The 16,625-nt window shown below is 42.2% G+C and overlaps 1 protein-coding gene across 6 annotated transcripts in view; it reads left to right on the top strand.

Moving 5' to 3' along the window:
- The window catches only part of FYCO1 (FYVE and coiled-coil domain autophagy adaptor 1), an 85,707-nt gene that overhangs the window by 16,005 nt on the left and 53,077 nt on the right, over positions 1–16,625 (top strand). For all 6 annotated transcript variants that reach the window (XM_084619998.1, XM_084620000.1, XM_084619995.1 and 3 more), the window contains 5 exons: positions 5,872–5,978; positions 8,793–8,918; positions 13,157–13,263; positions 14,685–14,828; positions 16,067–16,160. In XM_084619998.1, the coding sequence (XP_084476124.1) occupies positions 5,872–5,978; positions 8,793–8,918; positions 13,157–13,263; positions 14,685–14,828; positions 16,067–16,160 (578 nt within the window). The remainder of the gene's footprint in view (positions 1–5,871; positions 5,979–8,792; positions 8,919–13,156; positions 13,264–14,684; positions 14,829–16,066; positions 16,161–16,625) is intronic.

Here is a 16,625-nt window from a genome sequence, read left to right as displayed (position 1 = left end):
ACTGATGACATCAAGAAAGCTGAAATGTTTAAGGCCTTAATTTTCCTTCAGACTCCAGTAGAAAGGTTAATGGTGACCAGATACTACATACAATTAATACTAACAAGGGATAAGGAACGCAAGCCAAAATAGGGGAAGAACAGGTATCAAGGTTCCTTCCCCACTCTGAACTCTAGGGTACAGATGTGGGGACCTGCATGAAAACCCCCTTATGCTTATTTTTACCATCTTAGGTTAAACCTTCCCCAAGGTACAAATTATTTTACCTTTTGCCCTTGGACTTTCGCTGCCACCACCAAACGTCTAACACCTGTTACTGGGAACGAGTCCATTTGGAAATGTCTTTCCCCCCCCAAAATTCTCCCAAATCTTACACCCCCTTTCCTGGGGAAGGTTTGATAAAAATCCTCACCAATTTGCATAGGTGAACACAGACCCAAACCCTTGGATCTTAAGAACAATGAAAAAGCATTCAGTTTCTTAAAAGAAGAATTTTAATAGAAGAAAAAGTAAAAGAATCACCTCTGTAAAATCAGGATGGTAAATACCTTACAGGGTAATTAGATTTAAAATATAGAGAATCCCTCTAGGCAAAACCTTAAGTTACAAAAAGACACAAAAACAGGAATATCCATTCCATTCAGCACAACTTATTTTCTCAGCCATTTAAAGAAATCAGAATCTAACGCGTATCTAGCTAGATTACTTACTAAGTTCTAAGACTCCATTCCTGTTCTGTCCCCAGCAAAAGCATCACACAGACAGAGAGAGAGAGAGAGAGAGGCTTTGTTTCTCCCTCCCCCCAGCTTTTGAAAGTATCTTGTCTCCTCATTGGTCATTTTGGTCAGGTGCCAGCAAGGTTATCCTAGCTTCTTAACCCTTTACAGATGAAAGGGTTTTTCCTCTGACCAGGAGGGATTTTAAAGGTGTTTATACTTCCCTTTATATTTATGACAACAGGTTAAAGAATATTTAAATAAGTTAAATGTATTCAAGTTGGCAGGGCCTGATGACATTCATCCTAGGGTACTTAAGAAACTTGCTGAAGCAATGTTGGAACTGTTAACCATTATCTTCAAGAAATCCTGGAGGACTGGTAAGTTCCTAGAAGACTGGAAAATGGCAACCATAGTATCTATCATTAACAAAGAGGACCCGGGGAATTATAGATCAGTCAGTCTAACTTCAATACCCGGAAAAATACTGGAACAAATTGTTAAACAATCAATTTGTAAGCACTTGGATGATAATAGGGTTATAAGGAATAGCCAGCATTCCAAATCAACCTAATTTCCTTCTTTGCCAGGGTTACTGGCTTAGTGGACAGGGAGGAAGCAGTAGATGTCATATATCAGTAGATGTCATATATCCATATCTAGTTGGCAGCCGGTATCAAGTGGAGTACCCCACGGGTCGGTCCTGGGGCCGGTTTTGTTCAATATCTTCATAAATGATCTGGAGGATGGTGTGGATTGCACTCTCAGCAAATTTGCGGATGATACTAAACTGGGAGGAGTGGTAGATACGCTGGAGGGGAGGGATAGGATACAGAAAGACCTAGACAAATTGGAGGATTGGGCCAAAAGAAATCTGATGAGGTTCAATAAGGATAAGTGCAGGGTCCTGCACTTAGGACGGAAAAACCCAATGCACAGCTACAGACTAGGGACCGAATGGCTAGGCAGCAGTTCTGCGGAAAAGGACCTAGGGGTGACAGTGGACGAGAAGCTGGATATGAGTCAGCAGTGTGCCCTTGTTGCCAAGAAGGCCAATGGCATTTTGGGATGTATAAGTAAGGGCATAGCGAGCAGATCGAGGGACGTGATCGTTCCCCTCTATTCGACATTGGTGAGGCCTCATCTGGAGTACTGTGTCCAGTTTTGGGCCCCACACTTCAAGAAGGATGTGGATAAATTGGAGAGAGTCCAGCGAAGGGCAACAAAAATGATTAGGGGACTGGAACACATGAGTTATGAGGAGAGGCTGAGGGAGCTGGGATTGTTTAGCCTGCAGAAGAGAAGAATGAGGGGGGATTTGATAGTTGCTTTCAACTACCTGAAAGGGGGTTCCAAAGAGGATGGCTCTAGACTGTTCTCAATGGTAGCAGATGACAGAACGAGGAGTAATGGTCTCAAGTTGCAGTGGGGGAGGTTTAGATTGGATATTAGGAAAAACTTTTTCACTAAGAGGGTGGTGAAACACTGGAATGCGTTACCTAGGGAGGTGGTAGAATCTCCTTCCTTTGAGGTTTTTAAGGTCAGGCTTGACAAAGCTCTGGCTGGGATGATTTAACTGGGAATTGGTCCTGCTTTGAGCAGGGGGTTGGACTAGATGACCTTCTGGGGTCCCTTCCAACCCTGATATTCTATGATTCTATGATTCAATGATCTTGATTTTAGTAAGGCTTTTGACACAGTCCCACATGTCATTCTCATAAACAAACTAGGGAAATGTGGTCTAGAGGAAATTACTATATGGTGGGTACACAACTGATTGAAAGACCATACTCAAAGTGTAGTTATCTATGGCTCACTGTCAAACTGGGAGGACGTATCTCGTGGCGTCCTGTAGGAGTCAGTCCTGGGTCCAGTAGTAATTAATATTTTCATTAATGACTTGGTTAATGGAGTGGAGGGTATGCTTATATAATCTGCAGATGAGCACCAAATCTGGAGGGATTGCAAGCACTTTGGAGGACATGGTTAGTATTCAAAACGAGCTTGACAAATTTTGAAGTTCTGAATTCAACATGATGAAATTCAATGAAGATAAGTACAAAGTACTTCACTTAAGAAGGAAAAATCAAATACACAACTACAAAATGAGGAATAACTCGTTCAATGGTAGTTCTGCTGAAAGGGATCTGGAGGTTATAGGGGATCACAAATTGAATAAGAAATGACAATGTGATGCAGCTGCAAAAATGACTAATATCATTCTGGGGTGTATTAACAGGCATGTTATATGTAAGATACAGGAAATAATTGTCCTGTTCTACTTGGCACTAATGAGAGCTCAGCTGGAGTACTGGAGTGTCCAACTCTGGGTGCCACACTTTAGAAAAGAGGTGGACAAATTGGAGAGAGTCCAGAGGAGAGCAACAAAAAATGATAAAAGGTTTAGAAAACCTGCCACATGAGGAAAGATTAAAAAACTGGGCATGTTTAGTCTTGAGAAAAGAAGCTTGAGGGGGGCGTAATACCAGTCTTCAAATACGTTAAAGGCTGTTATAATAAGGATGGTGATCAATTAATTGTTCTCTATGTCCACTGAAGGTAGGACAAGAAGCCATGGGCTTAATCTGCAGCAAGGGAGATTTACATTAGATATTAGGAAAATCTTTCTAACTATAAAGGGAGTTAAGCTCTGGAACAGGCTTCCAAGGGAGGTCGTGGAATCCCCTTCACTGGAGGTTTTTAAGAAGAGGTTGGACAAACACCTGTCGGGGATAGTCTAGATTTACATGGTCCTGTTTCAGTGCAGAGGGTTGGACTTGTTGACTTCTCGGGGTCCCTTCCAGCCCTACATTTCTATGATTAAGACTTTTCCACTTGAGAAAAGTGTGAGGGATCCTTAATGACCACAAATGGTCAAGGCTTTGGGTTCATGCCTTATATGAAAGACAAGGCAAAGCCATGAGCTGGGACTCTGACTCTCTCTGACACAGTATAGAGACCCCACTTGAGTTCCAATAAGAAGGTATTTTGTTCCCTCTGTAGATTTCATGCAGTAATAAATAAAGCTGGGCAAAAAAAAAAATTCAGCGAATAGCAAATTTACCAAAAAATTATTTTTTTCCCCAGGCACTGAAACTATTCACAAACTATGAATTTGGCAAATAGTTTCAGCAGAAAAAAATGGAATATTTTTTCCCCAAAAGAAAATCCATTTTGAAAAGAAACATTTTAACTTTTCATTTTGAAACATTACGTTTTGATATTTAGCTATCTTTATTTTTTAAAAAAATCTAAAAAACAATAAAAAAGGATAAAAACTGCCCAAAACAAAAAATGGAATAAATTTAATTTTGGATCCAAAAACACCCCAAAAACGAAATGAAACCAAACAAAAAAAACTTTGTTTCATTCTAATTTTTCATTTCAGGGAATTGTTATCTAAAACTTTTTTTCCCTTCATTTTACTTTTGGTGAAGAAAATCTCAAAAATATCAGTTTTGGTTCAAAACAAACTGAATTTTTTTATTATTCATTTGGTTTGGCCCCCACACCGACAAATTAAGTATTTGTTTAGCTCTCCTTCATTACTAGAGCTTGAGACCTAAAGCCCAATTAGGCACTGAGAAGGAATTTTACAGAAACCTGTAAAATCAGCAATTTATGGTGCTACTCAGAGGATAGCCCTTTGCGATGGCAGAGTCCACTTGGAGACAGCAGAATTCCATGCCTAATTATTACAGGATTAGCCTATTTATTTTCATTTGTGTATTGTAGCCAGCACACTCTGAAACTTCCAGAATAAAACGTTGAGGAGGTAAATATCCTGAGTGAAGGACAGTTCTTATGTTAGTGAATCTGCTGATCCACTTCAGCAGCTTACACTCTCCATCCTGTTGAATCAGAATTCCCATTGCCCCCGTGCAGGGAGATGTATATACAAACTGAAACAATATTTTTTTCTCTTTTCTCTAATAAAAGCAACAGGGGGGAAATACTGGTGGGGCTCTTCAAGATTTCACAGTTGGTTTGCTCCAGTGCTATGAGTTTCTAGGGAGAAGGGTTTACAGTCTAGTTATTTCCAGCAGGGTAGAAACAAATAAAACAATATAACAAATGGACACAACGTAAACTGTAGATTTTTGTTTTGCACACCCTGGGACTATGAGTCTATCAGCAAGATCCTGCACTGTCATTAAGGCTTGGTCTACTTAACAGAGTTAGGTTGACGTAAGGCAGCTTACCTCGACCTAATTATGTCAGTGTACACACAACAGCCTTGCTCCCGCCGATGTAAGGCTACATCTACGCTACAGCCAGGATTGACATTCTGAGATCGATCCACCAGCAGTCGATTTAGCAGGTCTAGTGAAGATCTGCCAAATCGACAGGTGATCGCTGTCCAGTCGACCCCTGTACTCTACCTCTGATGAGAAGAGTAAGGTAAGTCGACGGGAGAGTTTCTGCTGTCTACCCCCAACAGTGTAGACCCCGCGGTAACTCGACCTAAGGTTATTCACGCAGTGGGAATTGTGTAGAGTAGGTTGACTTACCGCAGTAGCGTAGACATAGCCTTAGTGCCCTACTACACCGACATAATATCTCTACCTCCATGAGAGGCATAGGGCTTATGTTAGTATAGTTATGGCTACGCAATGTCTCTGTAGACACTGTGTTACTTACATCAGCTGTTGGCTCCAAATTGACAAGAAAGCCTGGGGCGGCAGTGGGCTCCAGCTAGAGCCTGGCTGCCCCCCGTCCCAGATCCCTGCTCAGGGAGCTGAGAAGCAGCCCCTTGCTCCTGGCGGAGAGCAGGGAGGTGAGAAGCCCGGGTGGCTACCTCTTGTTCCTGGCGGGGAGGCGTGAAGCCCAGGGGAGCAGGTGGGCTCCTAGCGGGGAGCTGTGCAGAGCTGAGAGCTCTGGCTCTCAGCCCCCCATGCTGCCCCTCTTCAGTCGGTGAGGACACACATCCCCGATCGAAGGTGGGTAGTGTGGACATCAGCCATCGCACGTTGTAAATTGACCTAACATAGGTCGACTTCAGTTTAGACATCTCCTAAAACACTCTGACTGAAAAAGTGAATACATACACACAATGTAAAGAGAGACACCCCATTTATTTATTTCAAAATGTTTGTGTATTCAACCCCAAACATCATTTATCTTTAGTCACCTATTCTGGTGTCTTGTTTTAAAGATGCTGTGACAGAGTTAAGCAAAGAATTTAGAGAAGGAGGGGAACCAATCACCGATGACAGCATCAACTTGCAAAAGTTTTCCTATAAGCTTGAGTACCTTTTACAGGTAAGTGACACAATCATATGTCGGGCCTCACCAAATTCACCATCCATTTTGGTTAAAGTCATGGTCATAGGATTTAAAAAATCATAAATTTCATTATTTCAGATATTTAAATCTAAAATTTCCTGGTGTGGTAACTGTAGGGGTCCTGACCCAAAAGGGGTTGTGGGGGTCATTAGATTATTGTAGGGGGTTGTGGTGTTGCCACCCTTACTTCTGCACTACTGCTGGTGGCGGCGCTGCCTTCAGAGCTGGCTGGCTGGAGAGCGTCAGCTGCTGTCCGGGAGCCCAGCTCTGAAGGCAGAGCCACCGTCAACAGTAGCACAGAAGTAAGGATGGCATGGGATGGTATTGCCACCCTTACTTCTGCGCTGCTGCGGGCGAGGCGCTGCCTTCAGAGCCCGGTGCCCGGAGCCCGGCTCAGCCACCGCTCTCTGGCCACCCAGCTCTAAAGGCAGCGCAGAAGTAATGGTGTCAATACTGCAACCTCCCTATAATAACCTTGCACCCCCGTCACCCCCTACCCCGTGGTCTCCTTTTGGGTCGGGACCTCCAGTTTGAGAAACGCTGGTCTCCCCTGTGAAATCTGTATAGTACAGGGTAAAAAGTACACAAAAGACCAGATTTCCCGGTCTGTGACGTGTTTTTCATGGCCACAAATTTAATAGAGCCCTAATAATATGGGAGAACTGGACTTTCCTTCATCTGTATTGTTCTCTTACCTTTAAGGTTCAGTAATGAATCTAGTTATTAATTAAAAAATCAGAATGTATTCTAACTAAGTACAGTACAGACCTCTTTCCTTTTAGTTGTTGGGTTCCCGTGCATCAATACTTATTGCACCTATTACAATAGAAAGTAAATATGCTTATGTGCAAAAGCAATGTATCATAACTAGTAGGTTGCTTTTGAGAACACAAGGAATTTTGCATTGTATGGGGAGCTTTTATAACTTGACTTAGAAACATGCCATTTTACATTATCACAGAAGCTCTTTGGTAGTAAGAATGATGACATATTTTAAGGGAAAAAATAATTATTTCATAAATATAATTACCTGTATAATATATAGGTTTTTGCAAGCAAAAACATGACGTTGCTATGAAAAATAGTTTTATAACATCGAAAATATAATACAAAGAGTAGGGTTTTTTCAGTTGAAATGTCTGTTTTTTTAATCCTTGATCAAAAACCAAGTAAAAAGGAAAAGTTACTTTGCTGTGAATATCTTCAGTCTGGTTAGAGAGACAAGGTGGGTGAGGTAATATTCCTTATTGGACCAATTTCTGTTGGAGAGAGGGACATGCTGAAGAGCTCTGTGTGGCTTGAAAGCTTGTCTCTCTCACCAACAGAAGTTGGTCCAATAAAAGAGATTACCTCACCCACCTTGTCTCTCTAATATCCTGGGCTCGACACAGCTACCACTATACTCCAGTCTGCTTAGTCATTTTATGAGTCATTGGCTCACAGTTCTCCACTCCATGAGATCTGGATTCATTTCATGATTCTGTAAATGGCTCACTCTGTCTTCGGAAAAGTCACTGAACCAGTCTGTTCCTCAATTGGCCTGTAAAATGGGGATAATACTGCGTATCCACTTTTTGTTAAGCATTTTGTGATCTATGTTGAGTTCATTGTAAGCTGTATGGATTTATGTACCTATTTTTCAGTACCTTATCTTCAATGTATTGACCTACATTTGTGCACTGTATTAATATTGGAAATGCTGTAAATCCCAGTGATCAGTTTATGAGTTCTGAATAGATTTGAATGGCTATTCTTTAATTTAGCTGATTATTTAAATTAGGGCTGTCAATTGCAGTTAACTCAAGCGATTAACTCAAAACAAATTAACTCGATTAAAAAAATTAATTGCGATTAATTGCAGTTTTAATCGCACAGTTAATAATAGAATACCAATAGAAATTTATTATACTTATTTTTTGATGTTTTTCTACATTTTCAAATATATTGATTTCAATTATGGCACAGAATACAAAGTGTATAGTGCTAACTTTATATTATTATTTTTATTGCAAATATTTGCACTGTAAAAAAGAAACAAAAGAAATAGTATTTTTCAATTCACTTCATACAAGTACTGTATGCAATCTCCTTATCATGAAAGTGCGACTTACAAATGTAGATTTTTTTTTGTTACATAACTGCACTCAAAAACAAAACAATGAAAACCTTTAGAGCCTACAAGTCCACTCAGTCCTACTTCTTCTTCAGCCAATTGCTAAGACAAAAAAGTTTGTAGACCTTTACAGGAGGTACTGCTGCCTGCTTCTTATTTACAATCTCACCTGAAAGTGAGAACAGGCATTCACATGGCATTTTTATAGCCAGCATTGCAAGGTATTTATGTGCCAGATATGCTAAACATTCATTTGCCCCTCCATGCTTTGAGCACTGTTCTAGAGAACGGTACACTTTGTATTCTGTGTTGTAATTTAAATCAGTATATTTGAAAATGTAGAGAATATCCAAAAATATTTAAATAAATGGTATTCTATTATTGTTTAACACTGGGATTATAACTGCAATTAATCAGTTATTTTTGTATCTCGTGATTAATTTTTTAGTGGTTTGACAGCCCTAATTTGAATTTGTCTTTTGGACTGTAGAGCAGCATTTAAATTCATCAAATTGTATTGATCTAGAATGATGTCTATTCCCTTTTTTTGATGTGCACACACATCTCCTGTTAATTAAAATTAATAGCTGTGAATGTGAATATCAGTGGGAGAGAAACATAGAATAACTCTGTGTTTCAGTGTCTTAAATTTTTCTAAGTGTTTCTTCCTTTTGAAGTTTGACCAGAGAGAAAAGACCACACTGCTGGGGAACAGAAAAGACTACTGGGATTACTTCTGCGACTGTCTGGCTAAAGTCAAAGGAGCTAATGATGGCATCCGCTTTGTTAAGTCTATTTCAGAGGTAAGTAAAGCAGACTGATTAATCATCACAATAGGCAGTTCATGTTTCTGCATGTCTATTGGGAGAGCTACAGAACTCAAAAGAAAAGTAGGAGAAGGAATGGGACTTTTTTTCTGTCTTTGCAGAATGTAAAACCAAAAGATAAGTGACGCCTATTGTTCATCACATTTCTTAGGGCACAATCCTTATGCATGCTGGTGTACTCTTCCTTGCAGGTGTAGTCCCATTGACCTCAGTTGAGTCCTGAATTATTTTAAATTACATTGAGCAGGAATGGTGACCCTAGCCTTTGTTTGCCAGAAGCTGGGAATGAGCAACAGGGGATGGATCATGTGATGATTACCTGTTCTGTTCATTCCCTCTGGGGCACCTGGCACTGGCCACTGTTGGAAGACAGGATACTGGGCTAGATGGACCTTTGATTTGACCCAGTAGGGCCATTCATAGAATCATAGAATCATAGAATATCAGGGTTGGAAGGGACCCCAGAAGGTCATCTAGTCCAACCCCCTGCTCAAAGCAGGACCAATTCCCAGTTAAATCATCCCAGCCAGGGCTTTGTCAAGCCTGACCTTAAAAACCTCTAAGGAAGGAGATTCTACCACCTCCCTAGGTAACGCATTCCAGTGTTTCACCACCCTCTTAGTGAAAAAGTTTTTCCTAATATCCAATCTAAACCTCCCCCACTGCAACTTGAGACCATTACTCCTCGTTCTGTCATCTGCTACCATTGAGAACAGTCTAGAGCCATCCTCTTTGGAACCCCCTTTCAGGTAGTTGAAAGCAGCTATCAAATCCCCCCTCATTCTTCTCTTCTGCAGGCTAAACAATCCCAGCTCCCTCAGCCTCTCCTCATAACTCATGTGTTCCAGTCCCCTAATCATTTTTGTTGCCCTTCGCTGGACTCTCTCCAATTTATCCACATCCTTCTTGAAGTGTGGGGCCCAAAACTGGACACAGTACTCCAGATGAGGCCTCACCAATGTCGAATAGAGGGGAACGATCACGTCCCTCGATCTGCTCGCTATGCCCCTACTTATACATCCCAAAATGCCATTGGCCTTCTTGGCAACAAGGGCACACTGCTGACTCATATCCAGCTTCTCGTCCACTGTCACCCCTAGGTCCTTTTCCGCAGAACTGCTGCCTAGCCATTCGGTCCCTAGTCTGTAGCTGTGCATTGGGTTCTTCCGTCCTAAGTGCAGGACCCTGCACTTATCCTTATTGAACCTCATCAGATTCCTTTTGGCCCAATCTTCCAATTGGTCTAGGTCCTTCTGTATCCTATCCCTCCCCTCCAGCGTATCTACCACTCCTCCCAGTTTAGTATCATCCGCATTCTTATGTTCCTATGTGTTTTCAGTTACACTATAAAAAAGAAAAAAGAAAACATTTGATGAATGGTGGGCAAGATCTTTGTTTAGGGTTAATGCCTACGATTTAACAATGGGGATACAGCAGAAATGAAATCAAGGGGGCAGTTCCTGCCCTCATGTGCACAGGTTCCCTGAGGGAAGGATTTGATTGAATGCAAGTGGAAAAAGTAGTAAAGTTTTACCATTCTGTAGATCAATAGGGTTGAATGGGAGTCACTGATTAGAGAATTTGGTCTTATGTCTCTACTCACTTAATTCTTGCACGGTGCGTTGGAGATATAAAATACCATGTGACTGTTGAGGATTAAGATTATTGTTATCGCTTGAGGTGAGTTGACATGAAAGGACTCAAAGAGAAATGGTTTGTATTGGGCTAAGCAAAGTACATGTTAGTAAGTAACACAGTAATAAAACCTAAATCCAATATCAACAGAGTAGCAAACCTTTATCTCTAAATCTATTAGTCAATGAGGTAAGCACTGCAAGAAGTTTTTAATATTGATCCTTTGAGTCATTAGAGTAAATTTAAATCACTTGCATAAGGACTTTCCCCATGGGTAAGTGGAGCACTGTTGTTGGTTATGCTGACCGTTGTCCTGATACCTGGTTTTGATGACTCCTAGGGTATTTTATTCCCAGGCTGCACTTGTTGATAAAGAAGTTTTCATCTATTCTGTCAGAACTTCCTAACAGCAGCCTTAACTGCTGTCATCATGCAACTTCTCTGTATGATCAGAGAGCCAGCCATGAGGCTAGCATGGCTGCCCCTAGCGTAGCTAGCCCCTATGTTCCCCATCCCACTTCTTTCTCCTCATACCCTTCCTTCAGGCTTCCATTTGGTTTCAGGGGAACCCCCTCTCCCCACCCAGCTTTCTCTCATAGCTTTGGGGTATGAAACATTTCCCCAACCCCTCTTTCAGCTCCAAATCCATCTTTTTCCCGTTGGTTCTTTCAGTGAAAATTCCAGTGCATTTATATTGTACAGCTAGATAAACGCCAGATCCGCTGCATCTTGTTTGGCTGTACATGGTTGGAGGGGCAGAGACACCAGAAACCTTCCACCTCCATTTGTACAGCCAGGCAAGAGCTTCCTCCAATGAGCTCATCTGATGTATTACTTTTTCCATTCCTATGGTACTTGTACTTGAATTTTGGTTTGACAGCAGAAACATAACTAGTTATAAATTCTGTCTCCTCTCTATCCACCAGATACCAAAATCTTCCTTGTTTGCCTTAAGATTTCTGTCTTTTTTTTTAAAAACTATGTAAGTCGTTGTGATGATCCCCTCTGGTGTTATCTGGACCAGTGATCTGCTAGGTCACTCCAATCCTTAACTCTGGGAGCCAGCCTTACCCTGCTCTGCTGTGAGAACCCCCACTCCTGGGCTGTTCACGCACAGCCTCTGGCATATAAGGTGCTCCCAGCTACTTGCAACCGAATGGCACTAGCTAATATCTCCAGTCCCAGACAAAACCCTAGGAACCTCTGTCTTGCTGTGTCCAGTTATGCCCGCTGGACACTGCAAGCTTATATGAGTTCGTCAGTTTAACAAAGAAATTTATATGTGCCAGGCTTGTTATCCCAAGAGGAGTCTCTGACACACTGCAAACCAAATGCACTTCTTCAGGTAGAATAAACAAACAGATTTATTAACTATAAAGGTAGATTTTAAGTGATTATAAGTCAAAGCATAACAAGTCAAATTTGGTCAAATGAAATAAAAGCAAAATACATTCTAAGCTGATCTTAACACTTTCAGTGTCCTTACAAACTTAGATGCTTCTCACCGCAGGCTGGTTGATTGCTCTTCAGCCAGGCTCTCCCCTTTGATCAGCGCTTCAGTCACTTGGTGGTGGTGTCTGTAGATGTAGGTGGAAGAGAGAGAGCATGGCTAATGTCTCTCCCTTTTATCATGTCCTTTCTACCCTCTTGGCTTTGCCCCCCTCCCTCCCCTTCAGAGTCAGATGAGCATTACCTTATCGCAATTCCAAACTGACCAAAGGAAGTGGGGTGACTCCCTCAAGAGTCCAACAGATTCTTTTGTTGCTGCCTAGGCCAAAGTCCTTTGTTCCTGTGAGGCTGGGCTGGGTTTGTCCCATACCTGCCCTGATGAGGTGTGAACTGCCTCTCTGCTCTTGGAGAGTTTTTGCCTGGACTTATTTTAAACCATGAGGATACATTTTCAGCCTCATAACTATATACATGAAATTATAACCTATAACCTTACTATAACATTACTGTAACAATTACTATAACATCACTATAACAATGATGCTCAGTGCATCATGAGCCTTCCGAAGACACCCAACATGATAAACTTCGCATTGGATGCCACACAATCATTTTATAAAGATGAACATGAGGGTGTATGGTGTTCCCACGAGATACAGAGCATTACAGACGTCCTTAAGTTTCAGCTTTCAAAAATATGTTTTATGTTCTTTAATTTCATAATAAACACAGCTTCATGTAGTTGTTATGGTTTGACTGTGACAGAAATTTCCTGTTTCACTTTCTATGGAGCCACAGAAATTTGTAGGTGGAATGATTGTTTAAAATAATTTTGTTTATTTGCGGTTTATGATTTAAAAAAAAACCAGTCAGCTGTTTCAGGTAATACGTTTGTCAGATTGTGTTCTTGAAATGAAACTGCAGAAGTCAGGGGAGCGAACTCTGCTATTAAGATATTTAGGGAAGGTGTCTCTCAGGGTCACCGCTAATATTGTTTCCTGGAGCCCAATTGCTATACATGTTTTCGGCATATGTTCATAGAAACCTTAATAGCTTGCTTGTCAGTGTGCCATTTATAGATGTTTATAATTGGTGCTTAAAGTTATCTTCCTGTGGCTTGTTTTTCCCAGCTGAGAACATCTCTTGGTAAAGGAAGAGCATTTATACGTTACTCCTTAGTACACCAAAGGCTGGCAGACACCTTGCAACAATGTTTTATGCATACCAAAGTAACAAGGTAAATGCAAAGGTACTGTAGTGATGCATGAGAGATATCTGGAGACGAACAAACAGTGAAACATGGGACTGATTCAGCGCCGCATGAAATAAATGGAAAACCTTCCATGTGGTTGGCTCAGAGGACTGATAATAGGGTATAAAGCCAGTGTAATCTAGGTCACTGTTTCACACCCATCTTAGGTCAGTAAATATTGACATTTGTTCAGTGGCCTATATGAAATGTGTTACTGGTCCAAGACCAGTTCCTCTTAGACCAGAGTCAATATTGCAAACTGCCATTACAACTGGTCCTAGTCTGCACCTTTGTTAGTACTCTCAGTAGAGGGGTCAAGGAGCAAATGGGCATTGAAACTAAACTATCCTTTCATCTTTTATAGGAGCAAGGCAAAATAGCAGGGTAGTGTGGGGAAGCTTGCTTTATTGCTGTCCCTTCTTATAATTTCAGAAGGTAGAGTATTGTAGCCTTCAGGGCTGTAAATATGGCACCTTTATAAAAGGCGGAAAGTCATTGAAATTTAAAATACAACCACCTGCACTAGGACTTGTTTTTCTGTCCAAGTTTTCTGCTTTTCCATACTTCTTGGCCAGAGCAAAGTAATGATAAACATTAGAGTTTAGCATCTATAATTGGGGGACCCTACAAAGGCATTTTTGAACCTCTAGTTCATTATAAAGCAGAGTGCTTTGTGCCTGGAACATTTAAAAACTATATGGTGTTTTGTGCATGGTACTTACACACCTTACATTTTTTTAATCTTTACAAGTGCTGGACATCTGGGTTCAGATGTAGCTAAAATCATATCTGGAAATGAATTTGGAGGTAGTGGACAGAGCCCCAAATGATAATTCTGTACATCACTAAGTATCACACAGTGAGGTACAATGTAACATGTTGTAGTCTTTCTGGTCAAGAAAAACCAAAGACTGGAATAGCAAGAGTTTAGCAAGTCAGGATGGATATTCGTAGAGCTTTCACGGACAAGCTTTCAGTTTTTATCTTCCTTTTCAATGTATCTAATTCTGATTGCTGCTACCAATCACTTGTTGTCATGAACATTCAATTTACTCACATTCAAAACACAAATGTCAGTTTGCAGAGTACCATGTGATTATCCATTATATGGCAAATCCATCACCCTCTCCAGTTGCCTGCCAAAGCCCAGAGTAAAAATGTTTTATGCAGGGTTTCTCCATAGGAGGAATCCATAAGCTTCATTAGCTCCTACTGCCACCAGGAGCTGCCCTCACTCCCAACAAAGAGGTTGTGTGGGGGGCAGGGAATCTGACTGATGTCGATTGCATTTGCAGTGGATCTTGGTAACTTTTCTGGGAAGTAACAAATAATGTTTCATTTTCTTGAGAATGTTGCAGGCGCTCCCCTTTTATTTATTACTCCATGCCATTTGGTTCTTCTTTTAGTGACTGGTACTATGCAAGAAGTCCATTTCTGAAGTCTAAAATGAGTTCTGACATTGTGGGTCAACTCTATGAGTTAACTGAGGTTCAGTTTGACTTGGCATCAAGAGGGCATGACTTAGATGCTGCTTGGCCAACATTTGCCAGGTAATGTAGTAAAACTTTACTGTTTTCGATACAGTTAGAGCCATAACACACATTCTGTGACTTGCAGGGGTGAAAGTAAGTTAAAGGACTTACCGGTACGCCGGAATCCTGAGCAGGGGGCGTGGCCTCAACCAGAAGAGGCAGGGCCTTAAATCCCTGGGCCCTTTAAATCACCCCCTAGCTACCAGCTGCCGAGGCGGCTGGGAGCCCCAGGGCTCGGGGGGCAATTTAAAGGGCCCAGGGCTCTAGCTGCCGCTACCGCAGAGGAACCCAGGGCCCTTTAAATCACTGAGAAGCCCTGGGGGCTCCGGGCTGCCACCGCTACCCCGAGGCTCTGGGCTCTGGCAGAGCTTAAAGGGCCTGGAGCTCCGCTGTGGTAGCGGCTGCTGGAGCCCCAAGCCCTTTAAATCCCCGCCTGAGCCCTGCTGCCCGAGCCCTGGGGTAGCAGCGGCCAGGCTCTGTCGGGGATTTAAAGGGCCCCAGGGCTCCAGCCGCTGCTACCGCCCCAGCCCCCTTTAAATCCCCTCCGGAGCCCCGCCATCGCTACCCCAGGGCTTTAAATTGCCATCTGGGAAAGCCGGTCCCGGTACGGCGCATCGGCTCTTGCTGGTACACCGTACCGGGGCATACCAGCTTACTTTCACCTCTGGTGACTTGCAAAAACTTTTGCAACTTTTCTATTTAAGCGTAAAAAGAAGGCATAAGCCTTCACCTTGTAACATCTCTGCAGCCAACCTGGACTTCATGGTCATTACTAGGCTGAACTCCAGGGGCCAATCTGATGCTCATTCAAGTCTGAGAGTCCTTCCACTGACTTCAGTGGGCATCAGCTCAGACCCCCCAGGGTCTGCTCACATTTTCACAGTGACGATGAGAAGTTAACTTGGGTCCCTCTTTTCCAAAAGCTGTGTCATACCCGCTGAACTAAGCATGAATCTCTTTCATTTGAGCAATAAGAGAACTCATGACGCATACCTGTTTCAGCAGGCCTGCTTCTGCTTGAAAGAGGGTAATCCTGCATGTAGGGGTTGATCCAGTTCCACTGAGGTCTGTAGGAGTCTTCCCATTGATTTCAATGAATGTTGGATCAGGCCCCATGCATGCTAGCCAATAGTACATTGCCATATCCAGTGATTATAACTAAAAGAATCCATAAAGTCAGAGCAGACAATTATGTGTGTGCGCACGCTTAGCCATTATTAAAAGATTTCTTTTTTGTTTTTTCTTGCGGTCTACAGGAGGACATTGTCCTCACATGGCTCTTCAGCATATTTGTGGAAACCTCCAAGTCGCAGTTCAAGCATAAGTAGTTTAGTGAGCAACTATTTGCAGGTAATTGAATGACAAAGAAGTGCATGCAATGTAGGCCACATTTCCTTAACACCAAAGATCTTTAGGCCTGGGAGCTGTATAACACCTTGTGACTTTAGTGGGAAACTACAAAAAACCAACAATAAATATAAAGGAGAATTGTCCCATAGCTGTGTGATGGGATGGACAGACCACACACTGATGAGGAAGGTGCCAGAGAGGCCCTGTGTACCCACCCCTCTGTTCCTGTCAGTCAAGGGTGGTAGGAAGGAAGCCTTTAGAAAGGAGGAAACTGCAGGCCACTGGCAGGAGAGATCCCTCTGAGCAGGAAATTGCTGGAGCGACTCCTGACACCACAAGGGGAGCTTCTATCCAGGAGATCTCCACCCACGATCCTGTGGGGAGTGCACTGAACTTCCAGTATAGGTCTGACAGAGTGAGCCTGATTCAATAGGCCAGGCAGCGGGTCTCCACGAAAACTGCTAC

The sequence above is a fragment of the Lepidochelys olivacea genome (genome assembly GCF_965140295.1).
Source record: "Lepidochelys olivacea isolate rLepOli2 genome assembly, chromosome: 2".
Taxonomy (NCBI): Eukaryota; Metazoa; Chordata; order Testudines; family Cheloniidae; genus Lepidochelys; species Lepidochelys olivacea.
The sequence above is the reverse complement of the archived record's forward strand: the minus strand, read 5'-3'. Positions and strand labels throughout refer to the sequence as shown.